This window comes from Streptopelia decaocto, assembly GCF_964273445.1.
Source record: "Streptopelia decaocto genome assembly, chromosome: 1".
NCBI classification, from domain to species: Eukaryota; Metazoa; Chordata; class Aves; order Columbiformes; family Columbidae; genus Streptopelia; species Streptopelia decaocto.
The window spans coordinates 92,553,134-92,568,421 of record NC_138663.1 but is presented as its reverse complement, the minus strand read 5'-3'; the positions used below and the strand labels follow the sequence as shown (position 1 = coordinate 92,568,421).

Genomic DNA, 15,288 nt, shown 5'->3' with positions numbered 1-15,288 from the left:
CTCTGCATCTGAAGGGATTTCTGCCCACGCAAGATTTCCTGGGAAGGGGGGGAGGACTAATGTACAGGAAAATCCAGTTGTCCTTATCCAAAACCTTCTCCAAGAATCATCATATTATATGGTCACACACTGTTGAACATTCAGGGCTCAGATTTTGAGAGTTAGGATGCTGTATATTCTCAGACAGATTAACTCAACTTCAGACCAACGTGGAAAGGAAACAAAACATATAGCAAAGTAGAACCATGACACAGAAAGAAAAAGCAACCATTCAGTTCTGACCACCTGAAAGCTTCTGAAAACTTTAACATTATTTGTTTCTACCACAGAATTGCCAATAACTCTGAGTTTCTGTACATGTAAATAAAGACACACTTTAAACCATTCTCTTCCCTCAGAAACCAATGAAACATACACATACAAGCCAGGAACTACAGCAAGAAAAGCTAGCTTCCTAAATTAAAATGAGATTAGCAATAGTAGATCTACAGCCAAATGTTTAACATTTTAACATATTAGAAGAAAATTCATCTATCAAAAGCCAGAAGACTGCTACTACCTCACAATTAGCAATCCTATTTTAAGAGCTGAAGCTTTTAGAAATTCATATCAGCTTGGGCACAAAATTCAAGCCATAGCAGAAGTTTGTTTCCACACATCCTAGTGGGCTGAGGTTGCTGACACTCCTTATTTCTTTGTGCCTTGACATCTGTGTTGAACAAGCTCTTTTTCTGAGAGCATATTCCTTCTAATTTGGCCTCCTTGCAAACAACTCAGGATCAAAGCTTCACCATGCTCCCACATCACTGCAAATTAACAACCTTGTAAATCAAATGTGATCCCACCACATTTGTTTTATTCAAATCTCTCTCCAACAGTACCTCTACAGTTTGTCTCTAGGGGCTGTGCAATCAAGTATGAGGGCTGTTTATTTGCACAGCTACTTTACTAGTAATTCATAATGTAAAAAAAAGATTTAGTTCAGCCCAGCTCTGAACTGTCTGAGAAAACTTGCATTTTCACAGCGTTGATATGCAAGTCCATGATGTAGCTGTGGGCTACAATAGTAACATAAGTACAAGAAATTTTTAAATTATTTTTGAGCATAAGACAGTAAAATTATATACTGCCACAAGCAAAAATAGGGTTTCTGTTGTTTACTGTTAGATAGATAGGTGTCACATCTGTGGGAAGCATCTGCAGAAAGAAAGCTGCATGAAAGCCAAGGAGACAACCAGAAAAGTAGCTGGAAGCACAGCTCTAAAAGACTGTCTAGAGTAATTGCTTTTTAGGCAGAGATTAGCTGGAATAAAGCCTTGCACTGTGAGCAAGGAAAACACTTTCTATTCACTTCCTGCCATGTTCAGGAAAACAAAACATAGTGCATCATAAACAAAAACTAAATTACAGACTTACCAGTGTCTCATCCTAAAAAGAAATAACATAAAGGATTCTAATCGTAAAGATTGTATCAATAATAGAATTTTTTTTTTGTTATCCAGGCAGCAAATAAAGTCATGACTACACAGTAGGAATAAAGTTACTGAATAAGATACAACTATATAGAGCGTGGATAAGGGGTGGGGGAAATCAATCACACTAGAAAACAAAAACAAATCACATTTGGAGATTTTTCTAACACAGTGTTTTCATGGTTCCTAGCTGTAGAAAGAGCTGTGGATATTAACAATAAAAGGTTAAGTAAACCTGCTGAAATACAAGCAAACATCTTATGTATTTTAAGAGATCAAATTTTATGACAGTAAAGGGCAACTATCTCATGCAAACATCAATATTATTTAGCAATGAAATGCACTGGCATGTAGCTCTTGGCACAAGGGGAGATAAACTTGGCAAAGGCCAAGAATACCTAGTATAACTTAGGTTAGAAGGGACTTCTAGGGTCATCCGGTCCAATCCCCTGCTCAAAATTAGTCTTAGCAAGACAGTTAGTTCAAAGTTAGATGATTCTTGACAGCTGTAGGTCTTCCCTACCTGAGGCTTATTTTAGGAGTGTCATATTGACTTCAAAAAAACAGCGTAACTCACTCTTTTCATGCTAGCCCAAATCTCTACTGGTACTAAACACAGTATTGGTGTCTCTTACTTGTCATCACTGGTTTAACTGGTTCTTGAAAATACTTCACCCCTGCCAACAATCTACTCCAGTATGTAACTGTACTTGCTACTAAAACAACTTCTTCCACTTCCTAAGCTTGCTCTCCCTTTCAATTTCAGTCCCTTATATCCTGTTATTCACTATAGCCACAAAGAATAGATTTTCCCCCGACTCCACGCCCCTACCACGAACCTTTAAAATGTTTGAAAAGTATCTTCCCATTTCTCTTCTCACACCTTTCCTTCAAGTTAAGCCATGTCAGGACAATGACCCTCCTCTTACAGTGTAAATTTTCTACATCTTTGATCACTCATTGCTCCTTTGAGCCCCACCTAACTAATCTATTTTCTTTGCAGTGCACCATCCAGACGTGGACACAGTGCCAAGCAGAGCAGAGAGAAGACTTCCTGTGTCTTGCTGGAGTAGTAGACTTCATACTTCTTTACTTCTTTAACACCCCTTTCCTGTTCAATTTCTTTTATTTTCTAGAATAACGTGATGACTCACACTTAGCATGCGATTTACAGTAAACTGCCATTTCTAACCAGAATCCTAACGCCAAATTTCTTCTCCACTCTTTATGTACACATTTGATTTTCTTCGGCTTTACTGCACCCCATGTGTTTTGTCTGGGACACTTTCACCTGCCTTCAACTCTCCATTCACCCCCCCCTTCCTGACCAGGTCTTCAATTTGCATAAACTATTTTAAACTTCCATCTCTCTGCCTACCTTTGATGCTCCTCCCACCATGGTGCTGTTTGAAATGTAGTAAGAAATCTCTCCCTCTCATCACCCAGATTCACTAGGGAAAATATCAACCACCACAGACACCAGGACAGATCACTGAAAAGCCTCTCTTGCTCACTGTTAAAGATATGACTATGTAGGTATTGTAACTATTCTAGGAAGATGGTTTTTAGGAAGAAGATAAGTACATGCTGGCTTACAATCCATTGCAAAGGTTTCTTAGTAGACACATTTGTAGATACATTTCTTACAGGAGAGCTGTTAGGGAATAAACAGCTGTGTCAGATGCAACTTTCTTTCCTGGGTTGGCTAAATTACTATATGACAGTCTCTGCACAGGAGCAGCAACCAGCATTCCACAGGAGTCATGCAAGCATAGAAGACACAGGCTAAAGAAGTACTAAGAAAAGCCACACCAAGCAAAAAGTGTTGCCTTTCCCCAGCCCTGAGGGCTGGGCCACAATCAAGACCAGCACCTCAAGACGTTGGCTGAGTCTCATCACATTCAATGCTCTGGTAGTAACCAAGTTTTAGAATCTCATATACTATCAAGCTAACCTAAGAAAGCAAGGGGACATGGCAGTGCTGCAAAAGCCTCTTTGGTTGTGATCCTTTCCACTGCAACTCACCAAAATCACTGGTGTCAGAAGTTCTGCTGCAACAGTCACAAGACGGACACAAAGACACTGCAGACCTAAGCACTGCCCACCTCAACAGGATGTATACTGAGAAAACTGCTCAATTCACTTGGGACAGTGTGCTCACTGCCTGCACAGGACTCCCAGTAACCATTCCAAACCTACACTCCTGGCTGGCCTTAACGAAATTCAACTCCTATTTTTAATATCAGTAGCCTATATCCTAATGTTTTGGAAACCAAGCTGGAAGTGTATTTTAGGTGAAGACCAGAGTAATGTCCGTGTGCTGCTGTTACAAAGAAAAAGGAAACTCCTATTTCCTTTAATATCAGCTCCTAGAAGATCTGCAACAGAATTTCCAAAGGAAACCAACACTTCCCTTCTATTTCACATGAGGGAAAAAAAAACAAAACAAAACAAAACACGAAAACCTTCTCCTCCAAACAAACTCACTGGCATGAATTGTTATATATACTTTCTACTTTAGCATCCTATCCTGTCCCTTCCCCGTCTCCACTCTTCCCATTTTGTAGTCTATTTAACTTTATCAGTTGGTTGGCCTTAATTCACATCTGTGGGAAATCAGCACATAAGTCTGAAAATCAGAATGTGCAGCCAGAAGACTGTTATCAGCAGTTACTCAAATGAAAGCTTCTCTTAGGATCAAAGCACAAACTACGGTTGGTTATAGTTGCAAAATACTAACATGCATCTCTCAGATTTCTGATCTATTTTTAAAGAGAATGTTTGCATAACCACTGCCAAAGGAAAAAATATACCTCCTGTGCTCATTGCCCCATTTCCTCCATGATTCTGTAGAACTCTTCTCCCTCCGGGAATTAATATTCCTGGTTCTTAATCCAAAATTTTCTACCATTGTCTGATGCCTTTTGGTTTAGCCTCAGTTAGATTTTCTTACGCTTGTTGTTAAGTTTAGATATTTTTCAGCACTTAGGATTATTGTGGCTAACAAACAACGCAGTAATTCTAATTTAATTAAAATAGCCAGAGAAGAACAACAAGGCCAGTTTTATTATACAGCCTAGCCCATTTTCTCTCCAAATCAGAGAAAACATCAGGTTTAATATAAAACAATAGCTCCAAGCATCATTACTTACGTATGAATATTCAGCAAACTAGGAATCTAGGTAAATATCTCAAAAGTAAATGTCCTCTTGGAAGTTTTCTCATGTGAATTTAAGTCAGTGTACCAAAATAAGCCAACCACATACAGTGAAGAGATCCTATGATTATGACAACACCCTTAGATGAACTGAAAACCAGAAGCTTTTTCAATTAACTCTTCATCACTAAAGAAGAATATGTCTTACATGGGGAAGAAGATGACATACCCTACCAGTTTCAGATTGCTCTGAAAACTACATAGTTTAGACAATCCTGAAGGGTTAATTTGCATCAGATTTTCATGACACATATTCCATCCAGGTCCTTACCACTTCAAGTAGCCAAATGCCTTCTAAAAATGATGCAAGACACTGCAAACTTCTGTCTATCACCAAGAACAAAGTACACATACTTCAAACAAACAAACAAATTTTATTTTTTTTTAATCAAAGGCGGTAGGATCAGAGTAGAACTTTAACATGGAAAGTTAAATGATTAGGTTGATGAATGCTTTGCTGTGGAATCTCAACCTACCACACCTACCCAAATTCAGTATTTACTTTCCTTACTAACTTCCATGCTGGTGACAGGCATCAGGAAGTTTGCTGACCCAATAAGAGGCTCTTGAGCATTACGGAGCATAATGCTCTTCCTTTAACATTATGTACTCAGGCCCCTAGTCACATTAAAGATCAAAGCATCAAGACTATGCCCTCTACATAGCACACAACAGCTTTGATGAGATTTTTGTACTGTTTTGTACTGGTTAGATCTTCCTAAGAGCAGTGCCTTTAGGATTAAAAAAAAAAAAAAAACAACATTGCATTTCTGTAGCTCACAAATGAGGTGGCCAAGACCTGTGACCCTGTGCAGGTCAGTAGTACCTGAAAGCACAATTCAGTCAAAAGAGATGGTGTTAAGTAGAAAGTTACTGCTTGCATAAGAGCTCATTCTTAGGGGGAATTCAAGGACATCTTACACTGAACTGACTAACTGTGAATGTGAAGTGACTGCAGGTCCTTTAAAAGTGGTCCTTCTGTGCAAAGTAATCAGCATATTGGTAAGATTCCATTTCCAACATCTACTTCATTCATTATAACCATAGCACATTTTTAACTCCTAGAAAACAGTCTTACAACTCTTGCTCATGAATCTCACAGTAGAATTCTTTCCTAGGTGTATTCAGGGCTTGTACTGCATCCTTACAACTCCAGTGCTTCTAAACATTGCATGGGGTCCAAAAAGTGACGAAGATCGTGGCCTAATTTTGAAACTCTCTCAAACGACCAGAGGTATTTCAGTCAGCCTTCTCCAAACATAGCAAACTTTAAAAGCAAAGCCATGTAATTGGCCATTTCATACAAAAAGCAATCCAATAGCACCCTAAGAGGTTATTTACACAATCAGTCCACTGAGTAAGCAAAAGCCATGCTGTCGCCAGTGATGGCCCTTCAGAGTATTTCCTTCAGGCCCTGACAACTTTTCAGCATAGCCCTAATGTTTGTAAAGCACTGCTCTGCAGAGGCAACCTATTGTACTTTAAACTAGCACCAAACTTTGTATCACTGTTAACTGTCTAAATCCTATCCTGCATAGACTGGGACTAGGTACATTTACCAGACGAAGACATGATCTACAAAAATATCACATCACCCCAGTCTCATTGCTATTCTACAAATGTTTCTGTATTTTAAGTGACAATTATCCAAGATCTTAGTTCCTCAATTAAAATTAATCACTTGAAGACTGGATTAGGGTTGTTATAAACAAGGCTCTATGCTTCTGCTTTTCAAAAGTAAAATTTCTTCTAGTTATCACTGAGAAGCTAGTTATTTGTGGCTTTGCTTTTTCTCTTAAAAAATGTAAATAGTATTTTCTTTCCAAGTATAGACTTACTTTGATGTCCAAAGACTGACAAATACCTACAGGAATCTAGTGCATGCCATATAAATGTAATGCATAACAAAAGATGATGATCAGGGTATGTAACACCCCATAGCCTTTCAGTGAATAGGGACAGCAAGCTTTTATTTACTTCTAATCAAGACACTCTAAAAAACGTAATGAAAAAGTCATCAATTAAGATACTATCCCACAAGCTTTACTAAATAAACATAAAATTATATTAAGCTGGAAAAAAAAAGCTGGATAAATATATATCATCAGTTTCTGAACCTTTTCCATTGGTGCAAAAATGTCTCTGGTTGATTGAAAACATGGTACAAATGAACCCAAATCTGTTTTGTTTTTAGACAATCTGTGCAAATCAATAAAATGCTAAATCTAAGTTAAAAAGTAAAATAAAATTTAAAAAATGACATTCTATGTGTAAATTTCTCTTGAAGCAACACCTTAAGAGCAAGTTATCTAGACTGTAGTTTCACAACTGTGATTTATGATTAATTAACACATTACTGATGTCTTGTTACACTGATTTTTATTCAACAAATTATCACCTTAATGCTCAACAGCAAGATCTGGAAGAAGACAAATGCAGAACTTTTATGCCAACCTTAATAAATTATTGATTCTAGGCATCCATATGGAAAAAGAAAAAGTCTAAAAAAATAGAGCAGTCTGACCAACAAAAGCTTAAATTGTACCAAGTGCCACATATACTAGTGCTCTCCAAATAGCAGATTTTTGTTAATTTCTTTTAACAGATGCTTTTCTTTGTGTTATGCTTTGACAAAACAGAACAAGGCTTGTAAATCACATGTCAAGTAAGAAAGGAAAAAAACATGAGAAATAATTTCATAGATATAAATCTTTGCTGAAGTGAAAGCAGAATTCTTGTGAGGTTCCTCAGCAATAAATGAACCGGTAACATAAAATTTAACGAGAATGTGGTATTAGTCAAAATAAAGAAAATACTACTTACAGCGCTATTCAGATACCCTTTCCTTGTCAGTCTTTGGCACGTCTACACTGTTGTTGTCCAATTAAATGATATATAAACATTGCCACAACCTTGAGAACTTGACATTTTTCCTGCTGCTCTCATTGAGAAGGCTAGCCTACCAACCAGCTGCCACAGCAGAGATCACACCACAAAGCATCTGCTTCTCCTACAGATGCCCAATGGGGCGGGGAAATCAATATGCCACAGGATTCATCTGCTTCTTTCACGCTTAAATAAGGGTTACAAGTTGGCTGCGCTACAACAGACGGTATTCCTGGAAAACCTCAGTTTCCTCTTACTGAACCTGAGGCACGACCGAAGGTAATATTCTCAGAAGAAGAGTCAGAACAAACCATGTAGCAATCTCATTTGATACAAATATGGATTTTAAAAATACTTGATTTTGAAGGACAGAGTCTACTGTTTCTGAAGAGATCAGATATTTATAAAGAAAAATAAATAATCCCACCTTTTTTTTTTTTCTTCTAGAAACCATTGCTGAAGAAGTTTATTTGTTTTACTGAAGGATGTAACTGAAACATCTTACTTGCAGCAAACAGTCCTGACCTTCAGAAAAACTGAATTTTCCAAGGTTCACATGGAGTGGAATCAGATCAACGAAGATATATAAAACAAGTAAAAGTTTATTACATAGAGTAGTTATTTGATTTCATGAGATTGCTCATGTTATTATAATAGATACATTTCCCATTGTTTGGTCAATTTGCTCATATTACTTTATTTCTGACCTCATACTCGGACAAGAAATATTTTACCTTTCCTTCAAAGACAACAAGAAAGGTCTTTCAACAATGTTGACTAGCAGTTTGTCACTGCCATCACTGAATCATCAGAGAAGACAGAAAGCAGCACCAAAAATAATAATTCTCCAGCTAGGTCCATTTGCCATATGTTACAAGGGAAGAAAAAAAAAAAAGTATAACAAAAAACAACCAGAGAACATATGTTTTTCCAACGACCATAAACCAGGAGAAAAAAAAAAAAAAAAGGAAAAACAAGAACAAAACAAGACACACCAAAACTATAAGCCTGGAGCAAATACTTTTTCTTTTTTTTCTTCAGGTAATTTTTTTTTTTTTCCTTTTTAAAACAGGATCACTCCAAGTTAGCTTTCCTCAATCTACTAGCAGGTGTTTATCCCTCACCAAGGCACCACCTTCTGGAGCAGAGGTAGTCAACAGGTAATTTAAAGATTTCAAGCACAGAGCAGCACTGCACAGCCATACAGCCACATGAAGGTCAATCTGATTTTGGAGCCTTTTACTTACCTTTCCCATTTTGCCATGCAGTATACCAGGACAAACTGAGGAAAGTAGTGATGAAAACTAACACGGTGGCCACAGTTCCATTTCGGAGCCTCATCTCATTTCAACATCACAGTTGTTTATGTTCTATTAGCGATGAGGACCTGTCTGTTGGGCTTGCTGCAATGAAGTCAGCTCGAGTCCACCAGCAGCAGCTGGCCAACAACACCACCAAACGTAGATCTCACATATCAGAGGTGTCATAAATCAATCCATTCCAAACTGTTGTAAGCCTTCTTATAGTTCTCATAAATCAAGCTTCTCCTTATTCTTCTAGTCCTGTTTAAAGGAAACAAAATTTGAACATATTATGCTAAAAATACTTACAAGAGTCCCCCACACACCAAAATACAGTGAAGAAATACTACTGCATGCTCATTATTGTGGCTTGCATGCATTCCCCTTTACACTGCCTCACTCTCAGCTTAGGGAATAGACCTCTTTAGATTAATTTGTTCTTTTCCTGTTAAGATTGCTTGTATCTGGAGGAGCTGTATTTCACATAAATTCGATCATTAAAGGACAAACATACACATTACTGACATTACCCTTTTCTCATAAACTCAAGGCAAGCTCATGTGTCATTCTGGCAGGTGATGAACTGATACAAAGGTTGTTTTCAGGAAACCAGCAACTGAAGGCCCCATTCCTAAGTACTCACTTTGACAAAACCTCTCTGAAATCAGTGAGGAATAATGTAACTGCAGCAGCAGAACCATACCCAGCAAACTGAGAGACCAGAGCTTTCAACAGCATTTACAAACCTATATTGTTCATCTTCCTCTGCTCAGCATGAGAATATTTGGTCCATCCACAACCACTTTTTCCTAGCTTGGCTGCAGCACACACTAGTCACACACAAAGACTGTTCAATTTATACAAGCTGGCAACTACACGAAAGCCCCACAAAATGCCATGATGTGACCATATCATTCCTCTATCTCCACCACACAGGCACCAGGACAAAACAGAAATTACCTACAGTTCAGTTTTATCTCAGATGAAGGCTCCATATCCTGGGATTCAAAATCCTCAACTGCCCAAACACAGCCAGCATCTAACCACACTGTCCTAACTGAGCAAGACAAACAGAAGAGTGAAATTGATTAGCCAACTTTAAAAGACGGGAGGCAGGCAGGTTCATTTTTAAAGCACTAAATCATCCTTTATAGTAGCTCAGACATTATCATTTGGCTTTCTTTTAAGGCACTGACAGTTTTTCCCCCCTATAAACTACACCTGATACAAGTAAGCTACCCAGCAATAACGAACTTGATCTGAATTTTCTTTGGAAGCACTCTCACTCCTTGGCCTGGGTGCATTTAGAACAACTGAGGGAAAATACTTTTTTATTATTCTGTCTGACTATTCCAGTCAAATTTGAACTCCTCTTCCCAAGCTTGCATCACAGCACACACTAACTTTACTGACGAGTTTGCAAAACAAGACATAACGAAGAGGTACAATTAACAAATGAACAGAAGAGAACAACAAAGTTGCAGAACTACATGCTCTTGCATTCAAATCTTGATCACAAGATCCAGTTTACAGAAAGCGTTTACCTTCAGACTGTGATTATCTCAAATGCTAGTAACATGCTTTGTTTTGAGGAACTTTATGCACAGGTAGGTTTGTGGCTTTAAACATTAACTCAGAAATCACAGAGTACCTATGAGGAAGGGAACAAATGCAAGTACACAGTAAGCAGACAAAATGGGTTGTAAAATTCAGTAAGAAACAAAATAATGAGCAGGAATAGAAAGAACTGTGAAAGGCCTCATGATAGAAGAAAGCTGAATTCAACACAATGAAAGATAAAGACAACAGGGAGACCTATAGAAAGTGAACACAGAGAGCACAGCATTCCAGGAAACATCACCAGGACTTTGAAGAGGAGATGGACATAATAAAAACCAGAAGGGTAGGCAATAGTAATTAGGTGAGAAGATAAAAGTCTGTGTGAACTTTAATAGCAAGGAAAGGCAAAGATCTTAAAACACCAAGGTTTTATAAGGCCTGTCTACAGGAATTTAGGAAGTTCAGGTGATTCGCAGACTACCAGAATAAGAGACCAGGGTACTGACAGGGCAATGACACTAACAGTTTAACACAGCTAAAGTGGCTCTGAAGCAAGGATGTCGAAACTGTAATCTACCATTAGCATTACTTTAGCAGCAGTCAGATCTCCCTGGAGCAGCTCAGGTGTGCACAAATGACCAGGCTGCAATCTAGACAGATTATCCCAGTGGGGGCAACAGACAGCTGGTCCAACATGCAAACAAGAGAGGGCAACCAGGAGGGTAAAAATGTCATCTGATAATGCAAGGAAAGTGAACCACCTGCCTTTCCAGAAAATTTGGGCATCATTTTTATAATTGCTGCAATAAAATCAAGGTGATGTGTTCAGGGCTTCTTACTGTGCTATTTGAGTCCACAGAAAAATACAGCTTGAAATAATTCAGAAAACAAAAAAGTAAACTAAAAACCCCAGTAGCAACATAATTAAATTAGCAGTGGGTATGCACATAATTAACAATTATAATGGTTTTGAGTTGGCTGGTTCTGCTTTTATCCTTTGCTTCTGGTGCTGTACCCACTCCTCTCAGCACAGGCACCAGCAGCTCAGCTACAGCTCAGCAGTACTTAGATGATTATTCAAGCGTTTCACTATATCAAACTGCATACATCAAGGCCATGCACAAACCAGAAGCATTCCAGCTTTTAAAAATGCATATAGTTAAACCAGCAGAAACCGATGTGTAGACGCACGTAAATTATTTAACCCCCAGGTGGTCACTTTAGGTTTGTTCAATAATTTAAAACACAAACTAAAGAAATTTAGCCAAGGGGTAATCCAGGTAGACCTGACATTACGACAGGGTATAACTAGATAGATGAAGCCTATAAAATTTTCCAGTGCCGTTACAACCTGAACCTTTCCCACTGCGGACTGACAGGAATGACCCCGGTAGGTGCTGAAGGCCATGAGTACTGAAAGCACCTGGCACCTCTCAGGTGCTGAGAAACATCCTAACGAAACACATCTTACATAAACCAAGAAGTTGCTGTATGCAACCAGACACTCCCAAAATATATATAGAGTGTATTTCCAACTGCAAAGCATAAAACCTGATGCACTTCAATGCCCCTGCAAAAGGCTCTTTACATAGTTGCTGAAAGGTTAGATGGTGCAGGATCAAAGCACGAAGGGTGCCAGACTTCTGAGCGGGTGATGCGCCTCCCATCCAGCCGGGAGGTGCAAAACCACCCACCGCGGCAGAAGTGCTGCATTTGAAAGGTTTTTCTTTAAGGCACGCGAGAACGGTCCACGGTTAAAAGACAACACGAAGGAAAAAGCTGGAGGAGATTCGCTAAACAGGGGCTTTTCCACCTTATTCCACACCGAGACGCTCCAGCAACCGGCGCGCCGCCACCCGCGGCCGTTCCCCGCGGCTGCCCGGCGCCCTGCCATTTCGCAGCCGAGTCCCCTCAAGCACCGGGGAAGGGGGATCCGCTGCCGCCGTGGGAACCGTGCCGAGTTAGTCGGGACCTTCCCCGCTCGTAGCTCTTTAGTCGGGGAAGCGGCGAAAATCAGACGGGGGAAGATACGCACCGGCCGCCGCCAGCTCTGCCGGGCGGCAGAGGGCGAGAGCTGACGGAGCCGGAGGGGAGGTAGAGCGCCGGTCTGGAGAGCTGCGCGGCGCCCGGTGCATCGGAGGGAGGTTGTTCGGCGTGGGGGGGGGGGGAAGGAACAAGGACGGGAAACTGCAAACTCCGCCAAACCCCCGCCTTGGGCTCCCGGCACGTAGGGAAGAGAAGGAGGAAGGGTGAACAGGGAGAGAAGGGTCAGCGGCGGCAGCAGCGCCCTCCCGGGGCTCCCCAGCCGGAGAAGTAGGGGGAGCAGCGCCGCTCTGCCCCGGACCCCAGCGCCGCCCTCCGCACGCCCCGCGGGCAGCCCCAGCACAGGGGGAAAGCGGGCAAGGGGTGGCAGCAAGTCCCGCTAAGGAGCCGCAAGCGCTCGCCACCCCACCGCCACGTAGGTGCGTGAGAGCGCGGACACACAGACCGGGGAAGCCGGACAGCCCCCCCAGCCTCCCGCCTGCCCTCCCTGCGGCGACACCGCAGAGACCCGCGGTGCTGGGAAGAGAAGCGCCGCCGCTGCACACCCACTCCGAAGAAGAGGGAGCTCCGGCCCTGGGCTCCCAAAAAGCCGAGTGGGTTGCAGCTGCCACCGCCCGGCTGCCGGCTCCTCCAAGCCGGGTCCGAGGGCGGCAGCGGAGGCCCGGGACCCGCCGAGCGCCGCTGCCATCCTCACCTGTGCGCTGCGCTGCGCTCCGGCAGGGGGAGCCGCGGGGCGCGGGCGGCGGGCGCGGCGGCGGCGGCGGCTCGCGACTGTGTTGGCTCGCGCCGGAGCTCTCGCTCCCTTCGCCCGCCCGCCCCTCCGCTCGTCAGACCCGGCTCGCGCAACCGCACGCCCCGCCCCCACCGCCATGGAACCGCACGGAGTTCCGTTCCGCCCCGCCCACCGGCGCGGGAAACCACGCCCACAGGCCAGGCGCCGTCCCCGCCGGCAGCCAATAGGCGCCGCGTCGGAGCGCGCCGTTCATTGGCTGGACGGCCTGTCGCTCTCTTCGGCGGTGGCTATAAATTGGTCAGTCTCGCCAAGGGTCTCTTCGTAGTCCTGATGGGGACTGAACTGTGAGGTGCTTGGGGAGCGTCTGTCTGCGCAGCATGACCCATTTTTTAGGCTGTGCTCTCTGGGGTTTATTGTCCTGGAAGAGCCCCAAGGGAGGCTTTGCTGGCCCAGCACTTGGTTCCTCGCTGCCCCATAGTCAGCTGCAGGAGATCCATCCTGAAATTGTCTCTCTCTGGTTGCTTCCAGGGTCAAGCCCTTGGCTGCTGTGTGTGGGTATGTTTCTGTTACTGGGAGTAAATTGAGTTCAGCAAAAGATTTCTCATACTGCTGGTCAGTGCCAAACAAATTGGTTGTGTTGGTACCATGTGTGATGTGCTTGTTCACCGGTGATGAGAAGTCACAGTTGTGAATTTTACCTCTCTTAGAGCTAGTATCAAGAACTGTGTGAATTAAAGAACAGCTTGTTGTTTCACACCAGTTAAATGAGCCTTCTGTCCTTTGTACCCTTCACAAGTGTGGCTGTGAGGAGAGCATTCAGTGTGCTGCCCAAGAGGCTGTTAAACATGTACAGCCCGGGAGGTGTGAAAATGGACTTGCTTTTCTCCGGAGGGTTGTTACTGCTGCCCTGTGTAACCAGTGAAAGAAAGTCAGTGGCAGCTTTCATCTGTAGATTCATTATTTAGGGTTGGGATGTTTCTCTTCTGTAAGTAATTCCCTATCTTCAGTGGTTTGTTTCATGTTTTCCAGGAATTTCAAGCATGTTTTGGGGTCTGAAAGCTCCCATTAATATCAAATAGCACCTTCAGGTTAGGGTAGGATCCTACCAACCCTGTGAGAGCACTGCTCTTACTGTGTAGTGCTAACTGGTTAGCAGTGTTCAATCCTTTTGACTGACTTGATGGATTCCCCTTTTTTCCTCCCACCTAATTTAAACAAAGTCTACAGTATACATTTTTACTTTCCGTTAAGGCTCTTATGCTACATATAGTGGGACGGTTCCCCACTAGAACTTAATAAACTGTTCAACTTTCTAATTATTCTGCCTGAAGAGTGAGATTTAACAAGTCTCCATAGATTTTTTTTTTTTTAATCAATGCTTAAACACATTACAGTATTTTTGCACATTTAGGTACCTGCACAGTAGCCCTCAGTGATTTTGCTGGCTTTCTCAAAGCTTGTAAAGAGGAGCTGGTGGCAACTCAGGCAGAGTGCAAAAGAGAAGCTCTGGAGAAGTTTGCAAGGTCTTGACACCCAGGCTGTTCTGTGATTTTATTCTTTGAGCAGTGAGAATTTATTATGTAAATGTATGCTTCAATCCTCCCTTCTATGAAGAAGTGGGATGAAGTGGATTTTTTTATTGAAAAACAAATTCAGTACAATAATTTTCAAACAAAAATTAGTGCATGTGTATCCTTAAGTGCACACACATGCATTTACAGCAGAACTTTCTGTAGAGATCCCAACAAGCTAAAGACATTAGAGCCACCATTGTTTGCCTGTAATAGATTAGTGTTGCTTAGGGATATGAATTTTTGCATTTCTGTCCCGGAAAAAAAACCCGGTGGAGACATTTTCACATAAAAGTCCTTTTGTCAGGAGAGCTCAGTCTGCTGAAGAAAAGACTCTGTTACAAGATGAGTTTAATGACAGTTATTTCACAAGGACTGTCTGAGCCTTCCTACTTTTTGATCTTTCATGGACTGAGCGTTTGCATTAGGAAGGTTTACCAACTGGAGCTTGACAGTACTCAATTAACTATGACCTTCCCCAAACAATAGAGTAAGTGTAATGCGG

General features: G+C 41.9%; 1 protein-coding gene across 3 annotated transcripts in view; it reads right to left on the bottom strand.

Moving 5' to 3' along the window:
- Positions 1–13,324, bottom strand: part of MGAT4A (alpha-1,3-mannosyl-glycoprotein 4-beta-N-acetylglucosaminyltransferase A) — an 84,848-nt gene extending 71,524 nt beyond the window's left edge. For 2 of the 3 annotated variants that reach the window (XM_082067613.1, XM_082067615.1), the window contains exons 1-2: positions 13,174–13,324; positions 8,823–9,137 (exon numbers count right to left, since the gene is read on the bottom strand). In XM_082067613.1, coding sequence (XP_081923739.1) covers positions 8,823–8,916 — 94 coding nt within the window. In that variant the 5' untranslated portion in view covers positions 8,917–9,137; positions 13,174–13,324. Of the gene's footprint in view, positions 1–8,822; positions 9,138–9,840; positions 9,934–13,173 lie in introns of all 3 variants that reach the window. The other variant, XM_082067614.1, reaches the window with a different exon arrangement.
- Between the last annotated feature and the right edge of the window lie 1,964 nt (positions 13,325–15,288).